The 27151-nt window shown below is 38.0% G+C and overlaps 1 protein-coding gene across 7 annotated transcripts in view; it reads left to right on the top strand.

Moving 5' to 3' along the window:
* The window catches only part of LOC126365733 (multiple PDZ domain protein), a 2074088-nt gene that overhangs the window by 9863 nt on the left and 2037074 nt on the right, over positions 1 to 27151 (top strand). For 6 of the 7 annotated variants that reach the window (XM_050008180.1, XM_050008184.1, XM_050008179.1 and 3 more), the window contains exons 3-5: positions 6378 to 6605; positions 16377 to 16502; positions 17557 to 17672. In XM_050008180.1, coding sequence (XP_049864137.1) covers positions 6378 to 6605; positions 16377 to 16502; positions 17557 to 17672 — 470 coding nt within the window. The remainder of the gene's footprint in view (positions 1 to 6377; positions 6606 to 16376; positions 16503 to 17556; positions 17673 to 27151) is intronic. The other variant, XM_050008182.1, reaches the window with a different exon arrangement.

The raw sequence follows: 27151 nt of genomic DNA, 5'->3' as shown, positions 1-27151 counted from the left end.
GACAGCAAGTGCCTCCCTTCACACCTGTGAATAGTTAGTTTGCGCTGCTGATCATGTCTTTGCTGTGTAAGAGAAGGCCTGTTCAGTGTCATCTGGGTTCTGATGCAGCAGGATACACCAATGCCATACTGGGATACTCCAGTAATATCCATTGTAAAATAAGCCAAACAGAGGGCAGAGAACAAATACTGCTTGAGAGACTGACAAGCCTGTTAACAGTCTGCAGACCACATAGATTTGACATCCTTTTGGCAAAGCTGGTTAAGAGGATGGTAGGTGTGCACAGCCTGTGCAGTGAACTGGCATAACAAGAAATCTTGACTGGCATAACAAGAAATCTTGCCCTAAAAGGACTGAAGCTGCTTCAAGTTCTTGGGTGTCAACCAGTTGATGATGGTTTTGACATGCTCGTGTGTAAGGAAGCCAATCTTTGTTAATCAAATGTCCTAGAGAATGCATCTTTGGGGCAAAAAGCTATATTTTTCCAATTTGCAATGAAGGCCATTCTCCAGATGACTTTGGAAAGCTGCCTGCAAATTGCATAAATGCTCCTCACATGTGAAGCCTGTGACCCAGATGTCATTGAGGTAGTTTATTCATCAGGGGATGTCCTTAAAAGAATACTCCAAATTTCTTTGATAAATTTCAAGGGTAGATGAAATTCCAAAAGGCAAGTGCTTAACTGATAACGACTAAAGGGGGTGTTGAGTACTGAAAAATGCTGAGAAGCAACATTCAGTGACACCTGCAGGTATTCGTCACACAAGTTGATGTGGGAGAAATGCTGGTCCCCCAACAACTTCACCAACTCCTGTGGGATGTGGAATAGGATATGAATCCACATTGCTTAAAATTACTGCAAAGATGGATTTGGGATTCAGCTTCTGAATCACCATCAGAAGGGTGGCATGTTGACCAGAAAAAATAGGAGAGATGACACAAGAATTTCTGCCAATGCTGCAACTCACCCTTAAACTTGTTGCACATGGAAAGGGAATGAGGTTTTCACAAAAAGTTAACCTATTGGTGACTGCAGAAGGGAGACATGGGCTTTAAAATTTTTCACCCAATTAAAGGTATTTTCAAACAGCTAGTTGTATGACCATAGTAAGGAGTACAAATCTTGAAAGGGGACCAAATGGGACATTAAGTGGATTTCATCAATGACCAGGAATTCAAAAACAGAAAAAGAGTAGCTGAAAAAAATATTTTCTGCCAAATGGTGAGTTTACCACTAACAATGTAAGTTGCCATGCAACATACTTATAACATACTGAGACGGAGAATTTCCTCTGCTACTTGACACGGTGGCCATTGCAACACAGGGCAGCCTGAGAGCCTGTACGTGTGTAAGTTAATTAATGCTGACCACTGCCCCTGAGTCAACCTGAAATCTGTTGGTTGCCTATCCAAGATCAATGTTAGCAGAATTTGCTGGTGCAAAGATCGTGGGGCGTTGGAGGCAGCCTCTGAGTCCAGGGAAAACCCTGGGGCCTCCAAAGACCATCCTTCAGCTTGCCAATTGTCACTAACTTATGCCAAGTGGCCTACTTATGCTAAGTGGCCTACTGTCACGATTTAGTTGGGGCTCCCTTACTCTGATCTCTATGGCTTCTGTCATAGAGCCATACAGATCAGAGTAAGGGAGCCACAACTAAATCGTGAAGTGGTTACATCCTTAGCAAGGCGTGGGAACCCGCTATCACCCGGATTAAGAAGAAAAAGGATGTTTCCCAGAGTGTACCGACTTCGGGGGAGGAGGGAAGAATAACGAGAACAGTGCCGGCAGGCCCTCCTGAACGAGAAGACCTAGAATGCAAAGCCCAGACGGCGGGAGAACAGACGGTGCAACTGGATCGCACTTGGGGCACAGACTGCACCGACTCAAGGGAAGTGCTTGATGGAGGAGTGGGAGGGGGATTGTCCTATATATACATGGCACCGGCCCACCACCAGTCAGTACATCAGCACACCTGGTGATGGTAATGTGGTCAATTGCCGAAATATTGTGTCCTTTGCACACTCAGACCAGGCTGTTTACTCGAGATTTATTTCGTCATAAAATACGCTTGGAGAAATTGAAGAATGACGTTCACACACTTGTTTGAAACAAAACATTGAATTAATTTCAGTGGCTTTAAGAATATTGTGTGTGTGTGTGTGTGTGTGTTTTTTTTTGGGGGGGGGGGGGGGGGAGGGGGAGAAGACAGTTTATAAACGTGTTGTAAATTTCGGGATGGGACAAATAGGTCATTGGGCCAGTTGCTCCACTGAACATCTGTCCGCTCAAGTTTGAAGTAATGAGCTACATCAGTAACCAAAAACGAGAATATTGTAAAAAATAAATCAAAATCAGTGTTCAGTCATGCAAGTGGAATTCTTTGAGTTCTTGTGATGAAATGTTTCAGCGACTGAAATGTAATCAGTCATATCTGGTCCATCTGAGTTCTAGGAATTGTTGCATGTCCTGAAGTTGAAGCCCTTTCCATAGGGTTTACTTTCATTTGATAACATGTCTTGTCTGACATATCTATTACCAAATGATTCTCTCTTTCCATTAATAGATGTAATGGTTTCGAATAATTTGTGATGTTGACCATAAAAGAATTTATCAGTACTCTACATACTCTCAACTTAGTTTTTTCCCTAATGGCCGCCTTCAGTTCAGCCAGCATTCGCTGTTTTTTGCCAGAAGTGCATTATATCATCTTTGTGGCTGAGTTTCAATGGGTGTTTTTCATCTCATAATAGGGTGATGGCATAATGAGCACTTTGCATGGCCTTTGAACAATACGAAAAGGAAATTAGTTTCCATTCTACATTGAATGATGTGGTTTCTCCAGATTTTCTTTGTTTAAACAAGTGTGTATTTCTTTTCTTGGACAGTTGTGGTATATTGCCTATAGTATTTGTAATGCACAACATAAATCTAATTGAATACAAGCAGCATTGCTGACAAACTGCTTGGTGCATGACAAGATGACTATCTAACTCTAGTGGTGTCTCGCTGCAGCCTTCCTTATCTCCTCTCTTCTTGGCGCCACTTACCACTGCTCTTAGAGTGCTAGACAGGAGCTCGGCCAGAGTGCTCATGCTCGCAGAGTGCTTTTTGGCTAGTCCTGATCTAAGGGGACAAAAATATTTTAGATGTGAATCAGGAACTCCAGTTTTGCTAGACCTATACTCTTTTACATGAAGCAGATGATTGGATTATAGGCAACACACAATGCGTATGTGTGACGCAGAGTGCCTGTGTCCTGCATCCTCTCAGGGGCATAACAAATATGAAAGGATACCTAGCATCTCCGGGAAGCATCAGCAAATGTTTTGTCACTAACAAAAGTTGTTCACAGTGACATGATCTGTTACCCATAGACATTTGATGCAAAGTCTATAGTTTATATCACACATCTCTCAAACAGCACAGAGAACTGACTACATAGCGAAGGAAAAGAAGTCCAAATATTGGTTTTGCATCAGAGCTGTTGTTGCTAAATTTCCCAAGCATTTTAAATGCTTCAATTTGACAACATTACATTCTTCTTTTAGTTCTAGTCTCTTAACATCTGTCTCAAGGCTGAGAACAGCTTCCTCAGTGGATGGTCCTTTCTCAGTACAGTTTTTACTGCTAGGTGCTTCCTCATCATTGCAAGGGTCTTGGTTATTGATAACATTGGCAATTATTTGATTGTCTGTTAGTACTTGTAGTCAGGGTCATCAGCATCACATTGAAGCCAGTTTTGAATATTTTCCTGGTGGTATTCTTCAAATCCTGAAGAGCCTGTAGTTTGCCCGGACAGTATGGATACAAACTGATTATTAGGTGGTTTGATAGAGTCATCAGAAGGAAAGATTGTATTCCAAGCTTTTGCTAGTGGGGCTCCAGCTTCAGCTGCCTTATACATAACAATCTTTAAGTCATTTTCCTGGTACAGTTGCTGAACTGTTTTCCCCAGTCAATATCATAAGCAGAAATGCATTTCTGTAGTAAAATTTGGAGCTTTCAATTATGCCCTAGTCCATATTTGGAGAACTTAAGTAATGTTTGGAGGCATAAAAAACTTTAAACTATCCATTTTGTACTTCAAGTAAAATGTTTGAAGGATGACTTGGAACATTATCAATCAACAGCAAAACATTTCCATAATTTCCAGTTGCAACCTGAAACTTTATGACTTTAGGGATAAATACAGTGTTTACTATTATTTAATAATGTTTGTTTCCATCCACAAATGCTTTTGCTTGTTGTAGGCAACTGGCAGTCTTTGTTTCTTAAAGTGCCATAGTTTTGTAGACTTCCATAAGATTTGCAAAGATAGCCTGTGTTTCACACACATTTTCGTATGCCATTGCAGTGATGTATGATTTGCTTGCCTTTAAACGAGGTGTCGGAGTATAGTATTAGAAACTAGGCCTATTGTTGGCATTTTTTCCAGTATAAACCAATTTCACAAGCATTATAGATTTATTTTTTAGTGCTCCTTATCAATCAATTTGTAAATATATGCTTTGAAATATGCATTGGAACTTCAATATCATTTCACAGTTTCTTCTAATAGTTATGTCTTAATTTCCTAATTCCATGCTTGATTTCAAATATTTAAGCCAAGTGTTAGTGACTTTAAAATCGGGGTTACTCCCTTGTTTCTTATTCATTTCAACAGATTTTTCATAAATTAAGTGTCCATTTATTACTTGTTCTTGGCTGCATTCTTGCTTCAACCATGTGTAAACTGCAGTGTCTAAATACAGTTTTTCTGCCACTTCCATTGTTCTTCTGTGCAGGCTTTTTGTCAAGTGCACTTGAAAATTTTGTAATGGAATCGCTGTTCTTTTTAATCACAAATGTTGTTGTGCTTCCAACCCCATATCCCTGAGTCAAGCTTGATCTTTTAGCACAGTTTTCACCTCCTTATCAGAAACACTAAGCACAATGTGTGTGTGTGTTTAGTCAAGATTGTGACTGGCACAACAAGAGCACAATCTGTGATGAACAGAGGTTCAGACATCACTTACAGAACAAAAAAAAAAAGATGTGAAACTTCCTGCCAGATTAAAACTTTGTTCCAGACCAGGACTCAAATGTGGGGCCTTTGCCTTTCACAGTCAAGTATTCTACTAGCTAACCTAACTAAATATGATTCACAACCTGTCCTCACAGCTCACCTCAAGTACACCAGTACCTTATCCGGAAATGACAATGATGGTTTTGCAATGGGAAAACTGCCAAGGTGGTCAGCCGAGCACCAGCAGAACTTTTATTTGATGCCCACACAACTTTAAACTTGGCAACTGGGATGTTTTTGTTTAACTAATGTTTCCATTGATCAGTATTCAAATAGCTGATGCTGTACTATAGTGGTATAATGCAAACAGGCATCCTTTGTTTCAGAAATAACACATTCTTTTAAAATTCTAGTTTTATCAGATACATTTTAAACTATCTAAAAAAACCAACAACAACAACAACAACAGGAGGAAAAGCAATTTTTTTCTCAAAATACTCTGTTTCCTGTTAATTTAATAGATTACATTTATCATCTAACAGTTTTTTCCACCATATGTGACTAATTCCATAATTTCATGCCTAGATTTAAAAAACATAAGGTTCTACTTACTTTAAAATTAGCATTACTCTCTTGCTCCAGTGACTGGCTGTAATTGTACTAATGTTTGTTGCCACTAACCATTGATATTGATTGAATTTGCTTTACCCAAATCTTTGTTAGATGTAAATTGTTTGACTATAACTCCTTTAGGTGTGTTTTTGATTTTGACCTTTTTGTTGAATGCAACTGAAATCTACTTCATTGAATTGGCATCATGTATTGATCAAACTGAGAAATATTTTTGCTCTATAAACACTCTAGCTGCATTATGTGTGAACAACTGAATGTTCTTGGATATCATTTCCAAATGATGCAGCTATATTCAGGGAGCTCATATTGTTTGAAAGTTATTATCAGGTGGAGAAAACCATGTAAACGGTCAGTGCTTTATGCAAAGAAGTTCATTTTGTGGAAAGATCTAATATTGTTTGACTACACCATAGCCAATCACTCTCTAAAATTGGTTGCAACTGTCAGATATTTAGATAGCAATGTTTGCCTTCTCTTTTATTGAAATACCTATGTTGTGGTTACTATGAAGACTGAATTGGTCCTCTATTCATAATAATTTGTAGAAGACTGTTTACACATGAACATTTGAAATGTTAATGGCTCTCTCTCTCAGCTTGAGTTTTTGAGATTTTGTTTGCAGGTAAGTTTATGATTTTTCTATGCAGGGCTAATCATTATTTTTGATATAGGTATTTTTAGATTACATATATGTGTTATGTTCATTTATATATTCAGGTAATACTTGTTATGTTGCAGGACTCACTGGGAGAATTAAATCAGCAATTAATACAACACCCTTCAATTCTCCCTGTAGACTTTGACATTACACCATGTGGCAAGCTTTTATTAAATGTCCCACCTCCTGTCAGCTTGTATGATGTTTCATTTGATCCAGATTATGCTAACAGTCAAGAATTTGATGATCAAAGAGTTCCAGTTGCAAAACTTCCTCACAGTTCATCTGGTGAATCATCATCTCCTCAGGTAAATGTAAATGAGATTGCATTTTGTTGATTTTATACAAACTGCCTATTTTTTTTTCCTTAAAGCAAACAGCTGCAGTAAGTTATTACATAAGAACACTGGCTGAGAGCAAACAAATGCACTGAGGAGATGAACTTAAAAGGGGGCAGAGAGAGAAAGGGAACAGGTGGAGGGATGTCTTTGTGGAGTGTATAATGACTGGCATAATTTGGTTACTAATCAGTAACTGTATAAAAAATTGCAGTGTTGCCCATTTATCTCATATCCATATGGCTCTAACTCTTTGTACCATTCCTTGATTTGAAAGATTCACATAAAATTAAGAAGCTGAAAATCAGGATTCTTCACATGGGGGCCTGATAAACGTGGCTTTATGCTTTTGATGGCGGGTCTTCAACAGGGAACATGTGAAATGTACATAGTTATTCTGGGGATGCATGTTTGTTAAATGAACAGACATAAAGATGCAGTAGAATAGTCATTTTTATATATGATTTTCATCAATATTCCATTTTAAAAAATCACAAAAATTTCAAATTAAACATATTAAAATTTGAATTGGTTAATTTCTCCACTGAAATCAACACAAGTAGCACTGCACAACAAACAGGAAACTGTGGCTAAGAAAAATAATATTAAAACAGAAATTATAAATAACAGTGAGAACAATATCACAGAAATGAAGGTCCTGGTGCATTGTTTTTATTGTGCTATGTACCTTTAATTCTTTTTGTAGCATTCTTTCACTGCTTCTGCCTTTTGTATTTGCTTTCTCTCCTTCAGCAAACTGATTATTTTGTGATATTAACCCACACTCTAAGAAATATGGTAATGGAGAGAAACCTATTTATTATAGTTCAGTTGGGAATAAACTGTGGCTTCCAATTTTTGATGTTGGATCCTATTTATTATTTGTGTCCATATTAGTTGTTGCTTGTATTGGTTATTCGTGTAATTTCAAGGGTAATATTTTATTGAAAGTACTGTAGACCTAATTGAAAGTTTTGACTTGAAGAACACCATTACATTCCAGTTATTAAATGTTTGAAAAGAGGAGCTCCAAATGACTGGTGGTAACTGCACTGATCTTTGTCGTCACTAAATATGGACACTGGCTGAAATTTGCTTTACCAAATGCTTTTTCAACAGAAACTATTTTGTCACAAATCCTTTTGGTGTGTTTGCTGTTTTGACTGTATCACTGGGTGCAATTGAAGTTTACTTTGTCAAATTGTTGTCATGTAACTGATCAACTGGAGAGATGTTTAGTTAATCATCTTTGTTCCTAAACTCACTGGCCATGTTTTCAAGAACCTATTTATCTTTCTAACCAAAAAATCTCTGTCTGAGCCAGCTAACCAATGAATCATAGATCTTTTCGAAATTATGCCATGGAGTTATTCACACAACTTTTCATTCAGTGCTTAGATGATTTTTTATTTGACTTTAATGTTGCTGAAATTTTTGGAAGTCGCTATTAATGATTCACTGTAAAGGAATTAAATTTATAGCATTTGTTAGATAAAAAAGGAATCTGCATTTGAACAGCACCATTACTCAAGTGCCGTCACTAAGGACTGTAAAAACATTACACAGCTGCTTTCATTTTCATGGGCTTTAGTGCCCCTATGTATTTACATTTTCTTCTCCTGTACATTCTAAAACCTGTTTAACAGTGTGTGGCATGGGTATCTGATACCAACCAGTACCATTTATATTTTTCAATATCTATTGACAGATATTCCTCAAGAAACAGTTGTTTGTAGGCTCCCATGTATGTCTCAGTTATTCTGATTTTATTACTGTGGTAATAAGTGCCAGAGAAAACATAGTTCCAAATGATTTCACCGTTTTAAGTTGTCAGACCATTTGCAATTATGTGTTGTTACTCAAAGCCAGGTGTTTGTTACTTCACAGTTAATATTTACAGATCCATCACAGGCTTTTCTGTTCTTCTGTATGACCACTGGAAGAAAAACTGTGTAAAAAATGGTTTCACTGTTCTCCACAGCACCTTTTGTCTTATACAGGAACAGTCTTGCAGGTGGAATATTAAGTGAAATACAAGCAACAGTTTTGTTGATGGCGGAGGCATTTCCACAGGCATAATTTACATGCATTGATAACTTTATGATTGGTATAGACACACTGGGAACCTAGATTGATGTAGCTGATAATGAACACATTCGAAGTCCTTCCTCTGTCTCATTTACATCCCCTTATCTCTCACACTGTGCATACTATCCTTGTTTTATGCTCTTTTTAAATAATGTGTGCATTGACAACATAGTTCATGGGTGAACAGCTGGATGTCAATGTCCTGTGGGCCAATATTTTGGAAAGCGATCTCATTGCCATCATCAGGTGCGCTGATGAACTGACTGCTTTGGACCAGCATGGTGCTTTTATCTTCCCCCTACCACTCTCCCTGACCTGCCATTTTATGTCCATTTGCACCCAGCAACTCTTTCCCACTACTCCGCTAACACATTACTCTGCCATAGGTTCGCACTCAGGTACGCTTGCTGACAGCACCTCTGCTGTTCCTGTGCCTACCTCTGAAGTCAGTTCATTGTGGAATATCTACTTTGAAGAATGAACTGACTTTGGGGGCAGGTTTTGTTGGCACACATACCTGGACACAAACCTAGGACAGAGCAGTGTGTCGGTGAGAGGAGTAGGAGAGTGGATGCTGGGTGTGGGTTGTGGATGGAACAGCAGATTGGGGGGAGGGGAGAGATGAAAGTGCTGTGCTGGCCTCCAAGCACTCAGTTCATCAGCACACCAGATGATGCCATCATGGTCACTTGCCAAAATATGCCTGTTGGATACTGTCATCCAGCTGTTCGTCTGTGAACTATTTCGTCATGAAGTACACTGGGTGAAGCTGAACAATTAAAATAATGTATGCATTATTATGAGTTTCAAGAGTTCAGTGAAATATTACAATATTACAATGCAGTGGATAACAGGATCAATCTTCTGGAAAACAAGAAATGCATTAGAAATGTTCTTAGGCAGTGAAATTTGATCTTTGTGAAAAAGATTTCCTTTTTCTTAGTTTGCTTGGTTTTCTGTGGTTGTTTGGATTCTGGGACAGGTTCTTTGCCTCAGTGTCAGACTTCCTGGCCACTTACATTCTAACTCCTATTTCAAAATTCTCACTCCTGTTTTGTAAGAAATACGTTATTACAAAGCCTTGAACTTCAACAGGTAGTGCATCCTATAATTGTTTCTTGACCTTGCACAGAAACTGTTGTGTAGTGTAATTGTTCTGGAAGTTGCTTACTGATTTATACGTCGTCATTGCCAGTGAGGAGAATGTAGAAGATGTCCAAATCAAATTAAAATGTATTTTTAGGCCATGTTCTAGAAAAGTATGTGATGTGGAAGATAGGAATAAGAAGGAGTCACCATGGTTCAGTAACACAGTTAGAAATTCACTACTAAAGAATGGCAGATTCAAATAATACCGAATCCCTGCTGAGAAACAAATACATAACAAAGTCAAAGCAAACGTATAGAATGTTGTGTGAGAAATATTTAGTGAATTCAGAATCAAACTCTTACTTGCCATGTTATCAAAAAACCCTAAAAGTTTTTGTCTTACACCAAATCAATCAATTTAGAAAACTTATCTGTCCAGTTGATCATCAATCGTGGTGAGACCAACAGATGATAAAATGATGGCTGAAATACTTCCTCTGAACATAAAAGTTTTCTGGGTATGGTACCACATCATAATGTAATAAAATATATATAAAAAACCACTACTGCTGCTGGAGAAAAACCAATGTTTCAGCCACGGTTGCAGCGGCCTTCTTCTGGATCTAATGGTGTGTTATAGCTATGCAGTGTCCTTTATATTTTGTTGTTACTGTTCACTGCACATGCCCTTACATCAGAATTTTAAAAAGGTAGGTGGTTTCATTGGTCACTTAAGGAAGAAGGAGAGGGAGCTTTATTTTAATAGGTTATTGCGGTGGAGGGAGAACATGACCTCTGTCGTCTATTGGCTTTTGTGTCATGTACCATGATTGGTGGACGTCGTTGAATGAGAAGTTGGGTGCTGTTTACCAACTGCTGGACATTGGTTGCAGTTACTCACCGGTATTGCTCGTGCCTCGTGTTTGACAGTGCTGTCTGTTGGGCTCTGATTGCTGGCAGCCAAGATAGGGCAAGCCTGAGTCCATCCTCCTGTTCATGTTATTGGGGTGTTGAAGTATTTCGATGGCCTCTCTGACTTTGCGTTTTGTCATAATTGGAAAAATTCGGAGTAGGTATTAAAATCCATGGAGAAGAAATAAAAACTTTGAGGTTCGCCGATAACATTGTAATTCTGTCAGAGACAGCAAAGGACTTGAAAGAGCAGGTGAATAGAATGGACAGTGTCTTAAAAGGAGGATATAAGATGAACATCAACAAAAGCTAAACGAGGATAATGTAATGTAGTCGAATTGAGTCGGGTGATGCTTAGGGAATTAGATTAGGAAATGAGACACGTAAAGTAGGAAAGGAGTTTTGCTATTTGGGGAGCAAAATAACTGATGATGGTCGAAGTAGCTAGGATATAAAATGTAGACTGGCAATGGCAAGGAAAGCGTTTCTGAAGAAGAGAAATTGGTTAACATCGAGTATAGATTTAAGTGTCAGGAAGTCATTTCTGAAAGTATTTGTATGGAGTGTAGCCATGTATGGAAGTGAAACATGGACGATGGATAGTTTGGACAAGAAGAGAATAGAAGCTTTCGAAATTTGGTGTTACAGAAGAATGCTGAAGATTAGATGGGTAGATCACATAACTAATGAGGAGGTATTGAACAGAATTGGGGAGAAGAGGAGTTTGTGGCACAACTTGACAAGAAGAAGGGACCAGTTGGTAGGACATGTTCTGAGGCATCGAGGGATCACAAATTTAGCATTGGAGGGCAGTGTGGAGGGTAAAAATCGTAGAGGGAGACCAAGAGATGAATACACTAAGCAGATTCAGAAGGATGTAGGTTGAAGTAAGTACTGGGAGATGAAGAAGATTGCACAAGATACAGTAGCATGGAGAGCTGTATCAAACCAGTCTCAGGACTGAAGACCACAAGAACAACAACAACATAATTGGCTGCTTGGCTAACACACAGGCTTTGCTGAATTTTATTTCCTTTTCACTGTCTTGCTGATGTTCTGCCACTGTGGATTTGTTGTGTTGCCCTAGACGAATATAGCACTCATGTTCTGGAATGCGCGTTGCTATTGGCCTGCCAGTCTCGCTGATGCATGGCTCTCTACATTTGAATTCCACCTCGTAAATGCCTGCAGTGTGTAATGCATCCATCTTGTTCTTAGTGGAGCCTAGCATGTCCTGGATCTTATGACCACTATAGAAGACAGGGCACCCCAACGCGGTGAAGGTGTTTGCCTATTCACACAGGGATTTATTTTTTTTTGTTTTCTCCAGCAGCAGTAGGGTTTTTTTTTTTTACATTATGATGCGGTATCATACACTGAAAACTTTTGTCGACTTACTCTGGCTGCGGAAGCCTACACAGTTATATACTTCCTCTGAAGTTGCCCCACCAAAGACAGCAACACAGTTCCAACTTCCAACTGTCGAACAGATACCAGAAAGACAGTTTTGGAAGTAAGTAAGTGTGGAATCAAAAATTTGAACAAGTTGCTCAATAGAGGAAAGACTACTGAACCTATTAGCTTCTGTATTGAATATACAGAAGGACTTATCTCACTGTTAGCAACAGTTTATTGTAGGTTGCTGGATCAACTTGTGATAAAACAAGCTGGGATCTTTTTACTTCCTATCTTGTTTTGCCATCTGCCTCTCTAAATTCATTTTTCAGTTTTTGACTAATTTACCATTAGCATATATGAGTATAATCTGCATTTTCATAGAAGAGAAAGGATGGCCCTCAGTCTTAAAGAATATAGCACCAGAAATAATTTTGTGCTTATTTTTGTGTGTGTTATCAATTTTATAATTTATTTTGACTGTTTGTAGTTAATATCTTTTGTTATAGGATGAAATCTGTGATTGTTCTGTGACGTAGATTCTATTGTTGACTTATAAAGAAATATAAATTCTGTACTAATTATAAACATTTAGAAGATGAACCACTAGCATTCTTTAAGTATTTGTTTGGCTCCATTCAAAAACATGTTAGCAATGCCAGCCCTTAATTAATTCCAAGATAATTACCAAGTTTGTCAAAAGTATTGCTTGTATAACTATGTCTGTTAATTTCATCATTTAAGCAAATAATTTGGCGTAACCTTTGTGCTAGGAGAAACTGTTAAAAAGAACAATTTTTTCTATATATTCAAGTAATTGAATGAGTTATCATTTAATTTTAATTTCAATAAGCTAAACATCAGACAGTGTATAGTTTCAGTGCCTATTATTATGAGGATATATATAGGCCCAAATTTTGGTCCCGAGACAGTCAGTCCATGACCAATTTTCAGACGAGGAACCTTTATTGGATAGATCAACAACAATGCATCAACTTAACCATGAAATAAGTGTGTTAAAATAATGACAGTATCTGTTCAATAGTGCCACACATACTGTGTTATTCTGCAAGAACTGTGTGGTTATGTTGTTTCTGCTCGTAGATATTCAACGGTTAACTATTGTCGCAGTATGCTGACGTTTGCCTGCAAACTATTAATGAGGCTTATCAAAAGTTAACCAATAGTGAACTGGTCCTGTTAACTGTGTAATATTGGGGAGCTGTGACCAGTGAAAGCAAAGAACTTGAAAAGCAACTTTCGACTACATCATTTACAGTAGTCAGAGCTGAACTCCCACCCCCCATTTTTCAGCCAGTATGAAAATGCAGTACGTCGACACCGAGGATTATCAACAAAGAAATAAAGCAGGCAAATGTCACAAACTAAGTGTATTGTATGACTGCAGAAAGGACAATCATTACAATTTATAAGAAGCAGCACAGTACAAGTGCACAAATCAGCAAACATACATTGTTAATGTCAGTATGTTGTAGCATTATAGAGCATATGTTGTGCTGTCGTGACTTTTGTTGGAAACCAAACATCCCACCTGTAGGAGTTAACATGGTTTCTGCAAGCACTGCCCATATGAAACCCAATTTTCTTTGTTCATTCACAAGATGCAGAAGGCATTAGATAATGGCGTTCATGTTGAAGTCACATTTCTGGGCTTCTTGAAAGTCTTTGATTGAATCCCACACCATCACCTAGTGGCATTCAATAAGTAACATAACAATTTCTTTTTCTGAAAGTGGATTAGTTTTATTCAGGATTCCAATACACCTTATTATTCCCCACTCTTTTGGCTACAAAACCCTATTTTTTAACATAATCTCCTTTCAGTGTGACAGTCTTACACCAACGTACTGAGAAGGCCCATATGCGTGCATTCTAGCAAGCACTCTACTAGTTGATGTCGGAGCCAACATCTTGTTGCATCAATTACCTCCCCATTGTCTGTCACAGTGAGCCTTGTAATATGCAAGTAATTTTGCACTGATGGTCCTTTGTTGCTCTTTATGGTTTTCTGTTAGGAATCCACTGGGCATATACCTTTGAGTATCCCAGCTGGTGGGCAAGTGTGTCAACACTATCACTGGAGACATCCAGGTGCGCAGCATCATGTTTGGTTGTGATCTGTTGATCACCTTAATGAGAGTGTACAGATGTTTTGACATTGCAGGAGTCACACCTGTGTGCAGCTGACTGGCGTGTGGGAGATTGAACAGGTTTGCACAACTTTGTTGTGGTGATGACAGATGCCTTGTATAGTGGCTTACTGTGCTTTTGTTTTCTGCCAGGCCTCTGTAGACATTGTGCAAGCAATGCTCTGGTTTTGTGCCAAAAGAAATTCAATTACATCTCTCTGCTTGGAAAGCACCTTCGTTATGGATGCCATTTTGAAGGCTGTGTGTAGTGCCGACACCTGTTGGAACTTGATGAAACTGTAGAGGCATAAGTGGGAATATTTCACATTGTCTCACAACAAGTTCTGCATTTGTTATACCATAGTTGGCCTAGAAAAAAAATGTTTTTCATTGCTTATTGAATGCCTCCCATATACCTGACAAGATTTGCAGTCAGGTTATCTGCAAATGCAAATGCAAGTGAGTATATTGTTCTTAACATAACCATTGTCTGAAGCAAAAGTAGCTTCTGACCTGACTCATGGTAGCCTACTGTTTGATACATATAAATGACTTGTCAGAAAAAGTCTAGCTCTATGAAGCTGAAGCTGTTCCAACCATACGGTTGTGGTTTCGGAAATGGCATTGTTAGTAAACTCTTATGAAATATGGAGAGACTTGAAGATAAACAGCACCTTGTACAAAGATTAACATTTAGCCTCCACTGTAGATAAATGTGATATGTAGTGTATAAATAGATGAAAAAACTGTTACTGGAATAAGTATCTGCTGTTGTCTAATTTGAGATGAACTGACATAAATCTAGCCATGCTGAAGGCAGATTCAGACACCTTCTTTTAATTGGAACCATCATATGAAAATGTAATTCATTTATGAAAGACCTGAATAAGACACTGGTATAGATGTAGGTTTTATGCCCCTCAAATAACAATAAATGAAACCTCCACAGAAATGGTATATGTCAAATGCAATGGTTGTAACATCTTCACACTTCCGTGAATGCAAGAGGAAAGAGTAAAAGAAGAGAAATGTATGAGTGTCACAGGAACTGTAAGGCACCCAAAACACTGATACAAAGGTGCAGCTGCAAGACAAATGCAAATTAGGAAGCTGGTAGCATATGCGATTAATGTGTGATGTTTGAGATAACGTATCTACTTAATCAGGAAATAGGAGTGACACATTAGAACTGCAGAGAATTGAGAAAGTGATGCCACAGAGGGAGAAAGGGGAAAAAAATAGTTAAATAATCATTTCTGTTGGAACGTACACAGTGAAATAAGTAATTCTGAATATGGAAAATGCAAGAATAAACTAAACTGTACTTCAATATCCATTACAGTACGTCGTTAAGGTAATGCCACAGAATATACAAAGCACAGTCATAGAGGTCTATTACAGTCCTTGTAGTACACTTTGCCGCACACACATTCACATATGAAATATACTGTTCATGTATCCAAAACAATGTTATTGAGAACTATTTTGTAGTTCCCAAGGTGGTCTTCTGTACTGGTCAGTCCGTATTGAGTTTCAGGGCCATTGGAGATTAATGGAACACTTTTATTCGTTTGATGATGAGCACCCTTATATGTTGAGTATATTTAATCTCAATACACTTTTAGAAACTGAAATTTGTTTGGTGTTAAAACAAAATGTTGTTAAATTATATTTTCATCAAGTTCAGTTTTGCTTTAAATATTTGTATGTGAAATAATACTGGACATAAAAGGAGATTCATACAATCTAACAATAATTGAACATTTTAATACTTAGTAATTTTGTTTTTTCTCATAGCAAGTTCACCAACATTAATAAATTGTTTTGATAATTGTGACATTGTTATGTTTTTGGAGACAGTAGGTATGGTTGTATCAGCAGGTGCATTCCAGTCATATGCAAACACACATTTATGCTCTGTTTTGACAATTTGGGGAAACACAAATTGTGTCCTAGTTGTACAATACTTTTGAACATTTATTTTCAGTGGGGTCTAAGCTTGTACTACAGATACATAATTAGAATATATTACTGTGACTACATAAAGTTTTATGACATAGCTGGAAAGTGCAGTTTGTGGCAAATTGATATGGTTGCATTTTATCAGATTGCTAGTCCATCCTTGGCCCCTGAGGACGTCGCCCTGCCCCCTATAACCACTCCAACATATGCAATAGAGTTCCAGAAAGCCATACAGGAATCCTCTCAAGGCAGGGAGGTACTGACAGTGCAGGTAGGCAAAGACCAATGGTTTGGTTGGCTTTTGGTGAAAATGTAAATTGGCTATGGGTTATCCACTTTTTCCTGTAAAATGTGTGATGGTTATTTCAGTAGCGTGGATGGTATTCAACATCTTATTTCTTTCACTGCATAAACTGTTCACTCCCCCAAAGTATTTTGTAAATATTCCTGACCTGTCACTACGTGTGTGTTGTGTTACCTGCATTCCACTAATTGTTTTATGCAGATGTTTTCCTGTAGTTTTTTGTGATACATGTTGTTTTAGGGTTTTTGGTGAAGGTCTGATCATATTTACTGTTATGTACATTTTAGTTTTGTGCTTTTCTTCTTCCTATCTTTTGAGGAAAAGAAAAAAATGGCACTTATTCTCACCTTCCTACAAGAGAACCAATTTCACCCTTATCCTGTCATTTTGTAAAATATTAAAGTGTTTGTATATCTTCATAATTCTGTCCTTTTGATATGGCAGTTATATTTTTGATTTGCTTGTATTTTTAAAGGGAAAAGAAAACAAAAATATATAGTGCATGATCCTTCACTTTAAATATTTGAAAACTGCTGGATTTGATAAAATATCAGCAATATGGCACATTTTCCTTCATTTTTATTTAGTTGTCACAAAAGGGATAAAACCCTAATTTTAGTACTTTAGTTCATGTTATGTATGACACTTCAGAATTAATATTATTTGTTTCCCTTGTGTCAATAATCTGTTAGTATTACATATTGTACTTTTTATGTTCCAGCATTTTGCCTTTATTATTACACGTAACATTTTCATAAGAATGAGTGTCTAAAATGTGTGACTTGGGGATATTTTTTCTGTTCTATTTGTGCCTAGAGAGAGGCAAGAAAAAATATTAACTGTGAGTGTACAGCGGGGCACATTATGTCTTATTTTATTGAAAATCAAGAAATGAGTTTTTTATCTACCAGTGCTGATTTGTTGCCTAGAGAATTCAGTTTATATGTTCACATTGTACTTTACCTTAATTATGTAGAATTCATGCAATAATACCAAATTATGAATTTTTGTCACCTTGCAGCTGTATAAACCAGAAGGGAGCAGTCTTGGATTCAGTGTTGTTGGTCTCCGAAGTGAGGAGAAAGGTGAACTTGGAATCTTTGTGCAGGAAATACAACCAACAGGCATTGCAGGCCGGTAAGTATACAAAAAGCTCATTTTTTTCCTTTGATTTGGTTCATTGTGGGATGAGCAGTAATCTTTGACCACCTGCCACAGAAACTGACAATGGTGATGTGAGTATTGAAATATTCTGCTCAGAAGTAGTTTCAATACAATTCCTCCTAGTTATAATTGCATAGTATAAAAAATGATGGGCATAGTGGTAAGTGTACTCCTTTTTATTTTAGACATAATTAATGAACTTGGTTGTTAGGAATCATATTAGCTGATTCTTTGTAAGATAAAAAAAGAAGTATGTAATGTGTTAATTACTTTTCTCCATGTACTAAACATTATATTTCCCCAAATCAGTGACATGTGACTGCTGGATTAAAAAGCAACAGAAGTTAATAAATGGAAAATAGATCAGTGTCCCGATGGGTTACTAGGACCTGTTAGATTTTACAATGTAGCTTTGAAAGAACTTGTAAGTCACCCTATCAAGAGGGTGTATTATGTAATTGGGAAAATACATTGGTTGTTCCCATTTTCGAAACGAGTTAGAGGATGAAAACCCTGAAGTACTGATGTCACAGTGAGACATAACTTGTGCTTGTGTATGCTGTTTACATGTAGACCAAACAGATACAAACAGAAAGAGAGAGAAGCATGCTTCTAATCTGTCAATTATTGCCTGTCATCAAGTGAGAAAATATATTTTTCTCTCAAAAGTGTTTCAGGCCTAAAAATAAGATAAGATCTTTTGTTCCTAATTTGCAGAATAACGGGTAAATAAATATTCCTGGAAACAGTAAGCCGCACTGCACAGTGCATACTTCTGTAACAAGAATTTTTAATACTTTAATTGATGAAAGGGTAAGCATTTTAAATTTGATGTGACATAAATATTATTTTATATATGTGTATAGCTGAAATATGAAGTAAAGAGGCGGTAGAAAGAAGAAGTAGACAAAAGAAGATTTTAGCAGAGAAAAGCAAATGAAAGGTAAGTGGGAAATGAACTAAGCCAACTATGAGCAGACAGCTTGGCACTTGAAGGAGATATACTGATAACTCATAAATCAGCCAGCCCCTGACTTTGTAAATGGGATATACAGAGTGGTCAGCAACAGTCTGAAAAGCTTGTAAGAGTGTAGCAGGATAATTTGGGTGAGAAGATTATTAAGAAAAAAATTCAGCACCTTGTGTCACTTCCATGTTAATTAGCATGGAAATTAGTCAATCTGGCCATTGCACACACAAATTCAAATGGCGTGGCAGAGGTAGTGTCACCAAATGTGTTCTTAATTTGGTTTCCTAAAACCAAACAAGGGAGTGATACAAAAATTGGATTTGGGACAATAGTAAGGATCAAACTCAAGTCAAAGGCTGAGCAATCTCATATGCTATCATCTGTGCTGTGAGAACAACTGACACTAAATGTATCTATCTGGCGGGGCGTCTGCAACTGCGTGATTGGCTAACTTCTGTGCTAGTTAACTGGGAAATGGAATAACATATCAAAATTTTTTCATAACAGCTACTTATCAGCACAACCTACCCTGCAACACCCTAACATGCTGTTTGGATTGTTTATGACCACCCTGTTTACAGCCAGCCAAAAGAACCACCAGGGAAGCCCATGGTTGCATCAGAGCACAATCTGCTGCTAAGAAAAACAAGTCATAAGAAATAACTAGTGTGAGATTCCAGAATCACAGCCAGGTGTATTGGAACATGATGTCAGTGAATAGTTGTCAGCAAAGCAAAATATGGCCCAAAGTGATTGTGCTTTTATGGGCAGTGAGCTATATTAGCTATGCAATGACAGCAGTTCCATGTATTTGACAGTCTTTCTATGTGTCTCAAAGTTGTCAGCACAGCATGTGGCACCTACGATCTCTAGCTATTGAATTTGCTGTGAAAGACGGAGCTACAACAGAAGCAGTTGATGGAAAAGCACCAAGGACAGGCAAAGATTAGACACTCAAGATGAAAAGATTAGTAGAACTATAGGATGATATTAATCCAGTCAAAGGAATGATCAAAACAGCAAATGAAATTATTGTATGTGTAGATAGCTCGTGGTCTTGCGGTAGCATTCTCGCTTCCAGCGCGCGTGGTTCTGGGTTCGATTCCCAGCGGGGTCAGGGATAATCCCTGCCTTGAGATGACTGGGTGTTGTTTTGTTGTCTTCATCATCATTATTCATCCCCATTACAGTAGGAGGAAGGCAATGGCAAACCACCTCAGCAAGGACATTGCCTAGTAGGCGGTGCAGGTCTCACACATTGTCCCCTACTTTTCGCGGAATATGGAACATCATCATCATCAGATTGCGGACAGTCCTGAGGACTTCATCGATTGCAGAGGCAGTAGGAAGTGGTGACATATAAGTAACTGGAGAACTTTCAGTAAAATAACGCACACACATTACGTACTATCTCCTAGGTAATGGGGTGGACATAATGAAGGGGAAGGTGGTGAATTGTAAATGTAACTCTCAAATGCCAGGAGAAATCGTCTAGAAAAAAAATAGTTTGGTGTAAGACACTACTAGTATCTCTAGGAATGCTGGCATGCATGACGAGGTGACATGGGGAAATATGTTGAAACAACCAGTATTAGTAGCAAATTCATAGTGTTTTGGAATTGCAGGCAGCATTGGGTTCATATTATTTTTCATTACATTTTCCAAGGATGCAGATTACAATTGGCTAATGCATTTATTGTTGGTGTGTATCATTTGATTATTGAAATCTGTACAACCTTCTGGTTGTGTGTGTTGGGACAGGCAGACATTGACATGTGGTACTTACAAACTGGTATCCATTGTTCAGTTTGATACCCATTTCTACTTTCCCTACATGCTAATAGAGTAACATTTCTAAGTAATATGAGGGCTATCCACAAAGTACATTGTGTTTTGGAATTAAGAATAAATAAAGTATTGGAAATGTTTTTTATTATATTCAAATGAAAGCCACACTTAAATACTACTTTTCTACATAGTTGCCATTTAAATTAAAGCACTTATCGTAACGGTGGAAGAGCTTGGAAATTTCTTCGTAATAAAATTCGGCCGCCTGCGCCTTCAACCACATGGTTACCTCTTCTTGAAGCTGTGCGTCGTCATCAAAACGCTGCATAGCCAACTACTTCTTCACTGCTGGGAATAAGTGGAAGTCGCTCGGTGCCAGGTTGGACTGTACGGCGGATGAGGAAACAACCCCCACTTAAAAGATTCGAGAACTTCACGAGTGGCATTTGCCGTGTGGGCCTGGGCGTTGCCGTGAATCAGCAAGATCTTTGAGACCAACTGTCCCCTTCGCTTGTTTTGTATTGCTCTTCTGAGGTTGCGCAGAGTTTGGCAATACTTTTGAGAGTTTATTGTAGTGCCTCTTTCCAGGAAATCCACAAAAATCACACCTTTTCTGTCCCAAAAGACAGTCCTCACGTGGTTGAAGGCGCAGGCGGCCGAATTTTATGACGAAGGAATTTCAAAACTCTTCCATCGCTACAATAAGTGCCTAAATTTAAATGGCAGCTATGTAGAAAAGTAGTATTTAAGAGTGGCTTTCATCTGTATATAATTAAAATAATCCCAATACTTTATTTATTTTTAATTCCAAAACATAATGTACTTTGTGGATAGCCCTCGTATGTCAAAACATTAACAAAACAGAATTGTTACTATTTGGAATATACTGAGTCGAATTATGAGACTGAACAAGAAGATAGAAAATAAAGAAAAACTTTAGCAAAGGCTATAGGTTAATCTTTCTGATCAGCTGTCAGGATACGTCCAACGTTATCAGAATATAACCAACATTACCACTTTCTGCTATGGTTCTGATGTCAGACGTTTCCATTGTTGTGCTTTCCTTGTGCCCAATTGTTAGAATTCATTAGGCACAGGGCAGCACTTTTTTAGGACAAAGATCTGAAAACTCAAAGCATGTTGCATTCGCACATTTATGTATGATAATGGCCAGTAGGAAACGTATAAGTGATGATGATATTGCCAGCTGACTTCTCAAAGGCATTGAGAATGTAGGAGAATTTAGTGATGAAAGTGACTGGGAAGATACTTCGGTTGTGTGTAGTGCAGTGATGGAAGTTCTAGTGAACCAGAGTTTACTGATGGAGTAGACTGTGACAAAGAAACCCAAACTATAGCAAATATGATTATCAGGAAAGTTTATTCTGATGGCAACTGTGATCTCATGAAGTTTCGTTTTCCTGTCATGCAACAGTGTTTCACCAGACCTCATGGTGTTAACGAAAATCAAAATTTGAATATTTACAACTCTTCTTCACTGACAATCTTGTTAGTGAAATTATGAGCACTACAAATATGTATGCTAAATAAAAGATACAGGCGGTCACTCAGTGTGGCACTCATGGAGGGATGTTTTGTTAGAATTGAAGTTTTTTTGTGTATTATTGAGTATGGCTTTGAATTTGAAGCCAAAATTAGTTGATTATTTTTACAGAATACTGGCTAGAACAAACAATTTTTTGAGGATGTTTTATCTTGCCTTCATTTTTTTCTCAAATATATTGGATGCTGCATGAAGTTCCACCTGTCACAGCTCAGGGGTGTCAGTTTATAAGAGGGAGCAAGATAAAAAAATGCAGAAGTATTCAGTTCAAGTAGTACAATCCAAAGAAGTGTACAAAGTGAGGGTTATGAGTTTTCTGTCAGTAAGAAAATGGTTATGTTTTTTTTTTCACACATTCCATACTATGGAATCACAACTACAGAAGGTCTAATTTATCCTGATTTACCATTTTGGTTCATTTGGTGGAGCAGCTGCTAACTTTTGTAGGTGGTTCAGGCTATCAGTTTTTATACTGACTGGTACTACACCAGCTCTCAACTTATTTGGGAATTGCACAAATTGAAATTTCATATAATAGGTACAATTATACCTTCTGGGAAGCATTTTCCGTGCATTTTGAAGAACGAAAAACTTGCTGAATGTAAGTGATGTGCCTATCAAAGTGAGTTGAATATTATGTCTTTCATTCCATGACAAGAGGTTTGTGACTAATTTGAGAACATTCTTACATCACCAGACCCAGTTGATCAGTGGTTATGGGAAGAAGGAACCTGTGCAATTCCTGAAAACCACTGTTATTTTGGACTACACTTAGCTTATGGCAAGAGGGCACAGGTCTGATCAGTGCTGTGATTGCTGTGGTTTTATGAGGTAGTCATACAAGTGGTGTAAAAAATTATTCTTCTGGCTGATTGAAGTTGCTGTAGTGAACAGTTACATTCTTTCCTCAATAGAAAAAAGTGTACATGAAAAATAACTGCAGACATATCTTTTCTACAGAAGAAATCTAATCAGACAGCTAGTTGGCCAGGTGAGAAATACAAATTCAGAGAAAAGAGAATGACCATCATTGTCTGACAACACACAGGAGAGGCTGAATGGGAAGAACTGTTGTATAATGTACAATGGAAGAAAAAGAATCAACAAAGGACTGCGTGGTTTGCAGCAAACACAAGGAGCAAGGAGGAAACAAAGAAACAATTTTCTACTATGAAACATGCAGGAGGAAGCCTGGACTTCCCTCAGGAGAATGTTTTAAGAAGAAATATATAGAAAAAAATTATAAACAGTCATAAACAAATGCCACTGTTGTTTCAAAAACTAGTGTAAAAATAATAAAGTTATCAAGTGACTTCACATTGTATTTTATTTATTTATTTATTTTTGTTTTTAAACATTAGTGTAATAACCCGTAGTGCTTTACATTCTTACCTTCTTAAAAGAAATAAGAATTGGAGAGAATGAAGTGAGCACAAAAATGGATAGGAAAGGTTTAAGATAATGCGCTGCAAGCATTTCTTTTATGCACTAAGAGTATTGGAGAAGGAAACTAATGATGAAGCTTATTTTTCTGCCACCATAGTGCCATGCATCTGGATGACTCATTTGGAGCAAACCAACTGAGAAAATTTGTTTAGGAATATTCCTCTTTATTTTAAAATGACATGTGTTACTACATGTGGCTGAGATGTTTAGTGAGCTTTGTTGTCTTTGAATGGCCATAAAGAGGATCTTTGTGTACAATGGAAGAACTGCAATACTGTAAATGGGAAATGTTTTGTCCATACTGCAGGGGCACTGGATCGTCTATCATTCACTTAGTTGTCTATGGAAGACACACTCCAACATATTGCCTGTTTAATGCCTTTCAGGTGAGAAAAGGAAGGGAAATAGGGTTTAGTGTCCTGTTGATGATGGAATCAGTGGCAGAGTAGAAGTTTAATTAAGGAAGGATGGGAGAGGAAATGGGCTGTGCCATTTCAGAGATACTATCCCAGAATTTGGCTTAAGCACTTTAGGGAAATAACGGGAAACCTAAATCTTACCTCCATTACTACACCACCTCACTTAGCTCCAGATAGATCAATGCTATATGGGTTAGAATTAATAATGAAGTAAAAAATTATTGATGAGCAACTTGGTTTCTTCTTCCTGAAAAGAAAGGTGCCCTATGAAGAATTTTGAGGTCATATGATATACAGTACCTTATGTTACCATGTAATTGAGGGTCATAATCCTCTAACAAAACCTTCCACAATGATGATACGTTCAAGTGAGAGTCAGACCTCACCAGCATCCGCCCTTTGATCAGTTTCTGTCTGGGAATTGAGTGCACATGCTAATGTCAGCAGATGGTTAGAGACATGTATGCTACCAACTGGACTGGAGGAGTTGGGCAAACTGGAAAAACCCATGAAAGAGTTATGTTGCTGCTTCCTTGTCAGTTGCCATACAAGTACAGTAGTATCACCAGTCGATACGCATCAAGGGAATCTGTGTTCAGGATAACAACTCTTTGACTGTCATAATATTATCAGTAAGCTGTCAAAATATTTGTAGTAAAGTTCCTGGATTTACTTACTTCCAGGAAAGTTCTCGTGCTCAAATTATTCTTGGGACTGAGAGCTGGCTGAAACCTGTAGTGGAAAGCTCTAAAATACTTTGCAAGTTGCGGAACGTACCTTGGAAAGACAGATTAGAGGCCACAGGAGGGAGAGTGTTCATTACAGTTGACAAAAATATTGCCTCTAATGAGGTTGAAGTTTAGGGTGACAATGTAGTTATCTGGTCGGTATAACAGGTGTAGGTGAAACCAAGTTAATTGTTAGATGTTTTTACCAGCCACCAGATTCTGCTGTGACAGTTCTAGAGTCATTCAAAGGAAGTCTGCAGTCAATAGTGTGTAAATACTCAGATCATGCAATACTAGTAGGAGGCGACCTTAACCTACCGCATATAAACTGTGATGTCTATGGATTTATTGTGGGGTGTACACACAGACAGCCATGCAAAATACTTTTGAACACATTTTCTGAAAGCCGTCTTAGACAGTGAATTAGCATCACTTAGTTCCAATAAGATGGATGTAGAGGAATTATGGGAACGTTGAAGCAGATTGTAAATCATGGTCTGGAGAGTTGTGTGTCTAGAAATGGGGTAAAGGATGGAAGAGACCCACCATGGTTTCATAATGAAATTCAGATGATGCTGAGGAAGCAGAGGCTGTTGCACTCTAGGTTCAAAAGGGAACACACAAATGACGAGAAGCGAAGGTTAGTAGAGATTCTGATCTCGTGTAAAATCGCTAAGCGGGTCAATGGCTTCGATTCAGTCCCTTGTTGGCCAGTCTGGTGTGGCAATTGAAGATAGCAAAATGAAAGCTGAAGTTTCAAATTTCATGTTCTAGAAATTGTTCACACAGTAAAACTGTACAAACGTACCATCATTTGACCATCAGAAAAACTCCTGTCGGCCGACATAGTAACAAGCATACCTGGTGTAGAGAAACAATTGAAAGATTTGACAGCAAATAAATCACCAGGTCTGGATGGAAACCCAGTTTGATTTTACAAAGAGTACTCAACGGCATTGTCCCCTTATTTAGCTTGTTTATCACAAATCTCTCACTCACCACCAAGTCCCAAGCAAATGGAAAAAGTGGCAGGTGACTCCTGTAAATAAGAAAAGTAAAAGAAAAGACCCACAAAATTACAGACCAATACCCCTAACTTCCGTGTGCTGCAGAATCCTTGCACTTATTCTCAGTTCGAATATAATAAACCTTCTTGTGGCTGAGAAGCTTATGTCCATGAACCAGCACGGTTTTAGAAGGCATCACTCATGCGAAACTCAGCTTGGCCTTTTCTCACACGATATACTGTGAACTATGGATGAAGGGCAACAGACAGATTCCATATTTCTGAAAGCATTTGACACAATACCCGACTGCAGGCTGTTAACGAAGGTATGAGCATATGGAATAAGTTCACAGATATGTGAGTGGCTCAAAGACATCTCAAGTAATAGAACCCACTATGCTGTCCTTGATGGTGAATGTTCACCAGAGACAAGGGTATTGTCAGGAGTGCCTCAGGAAAGTGTGATCGGAGCACTGTTGTTCTCTTATACATAAATGATTTGGCGGACAGGATGGGCAGCAAACTGTGGTTGTTCACTGATGATGCTGTGGTGTACGGTAAGGCGTCCAAGTTGAGTGACAGTAGGAAAATACAAGACGACTTAGATAAAATTTCCAGTTGGTGTGATGAATGGCAGCTAGCCCTAAATATGAAAATAATTAAGTTAATTCAGATGAGTGGGAGGTTTGAACCAAGTGTCCTGCTTGACACAGTTAAGTCATCAAAATACGAAGGTAAGTCAATAATTATCCGCAATTTAGTTATATGTTTGTTTATTTTGGTAGTACTGTCTGTTGTTTTACATTGATGACACATGTTTTGTTTATTTGTTGTTATCTCTTTGCAATTTTCAAGCTGCTAAGTTAGTTTCATTATCGCTGCCATGCTGTTAATCATGGCTGCTCTGCTGTCTATTTGCAGCAAAGAAGAGCAACGTTCAGTGATCCGTATTTTTGGTCGGAAGGTGTATTAGGAGCCAAAATTCATCACAGACTTTTGCTACAGTACGGGAACAGTATTTTGCCACAGAGGAGTGTCTACGAATGGATTGAAAAATTCTGAATGGTCGCACAAGTATTATTCATGATGAAGGAGCCAGACGACTGTTTACCACCACAAATGAAGAAACCATTGAGTGTTCGCTCGGAGAGAGAGTTAAATATTGAAGAAGTGGCACATTGTCTGCAAATTAGTCATGGTTTTGCCTATGAAATCATCCACAACAGACTTGGGTTTCATAAAGTTTGTGGAAGGTGAGTTCCAAAACAACCCGCACAGTTGCATAAACATACGCACTTGGACACCTGCAAAAAACATTTGGATTGCTATGGTAACGAAGAGGACAACTTCGTAGACAGGATCATTACTGCTGACTAAACATGGATCCATCATTACGAGCCAGAGAGTAAACGGCAGAGTATGGAATGGAATGATCCAAATTCGCCGTGCAAGAAAAAGTTCAAGAGCCAACCATCCACAGGAAAACTGATGCTTACAGTTTTTTGGAACACACAAGGTCCAGTACTGGAAC

The sequence above is a fragment of the Schistocerca gregaria genome, chromosome 4, assembly GCF_023897955.1.
Source record: "Schistocerca gregaria isolate iqSchGreg1 chromosome 4, iqSchGreg1.2, whole genome shotgun sequence".
Taxonomy (NCBI): domain Eukaryota; kingdom Metazoa; phylum Arthropoda; class Insecta; order Orthoptera; family Acrididae; genus Schistocerca; species Schistocerca gregaria.
Note: the sequence above shows the minus strand (reverse complement) of the source record. Positions and strands in the feature narration are given on the sequence as shown.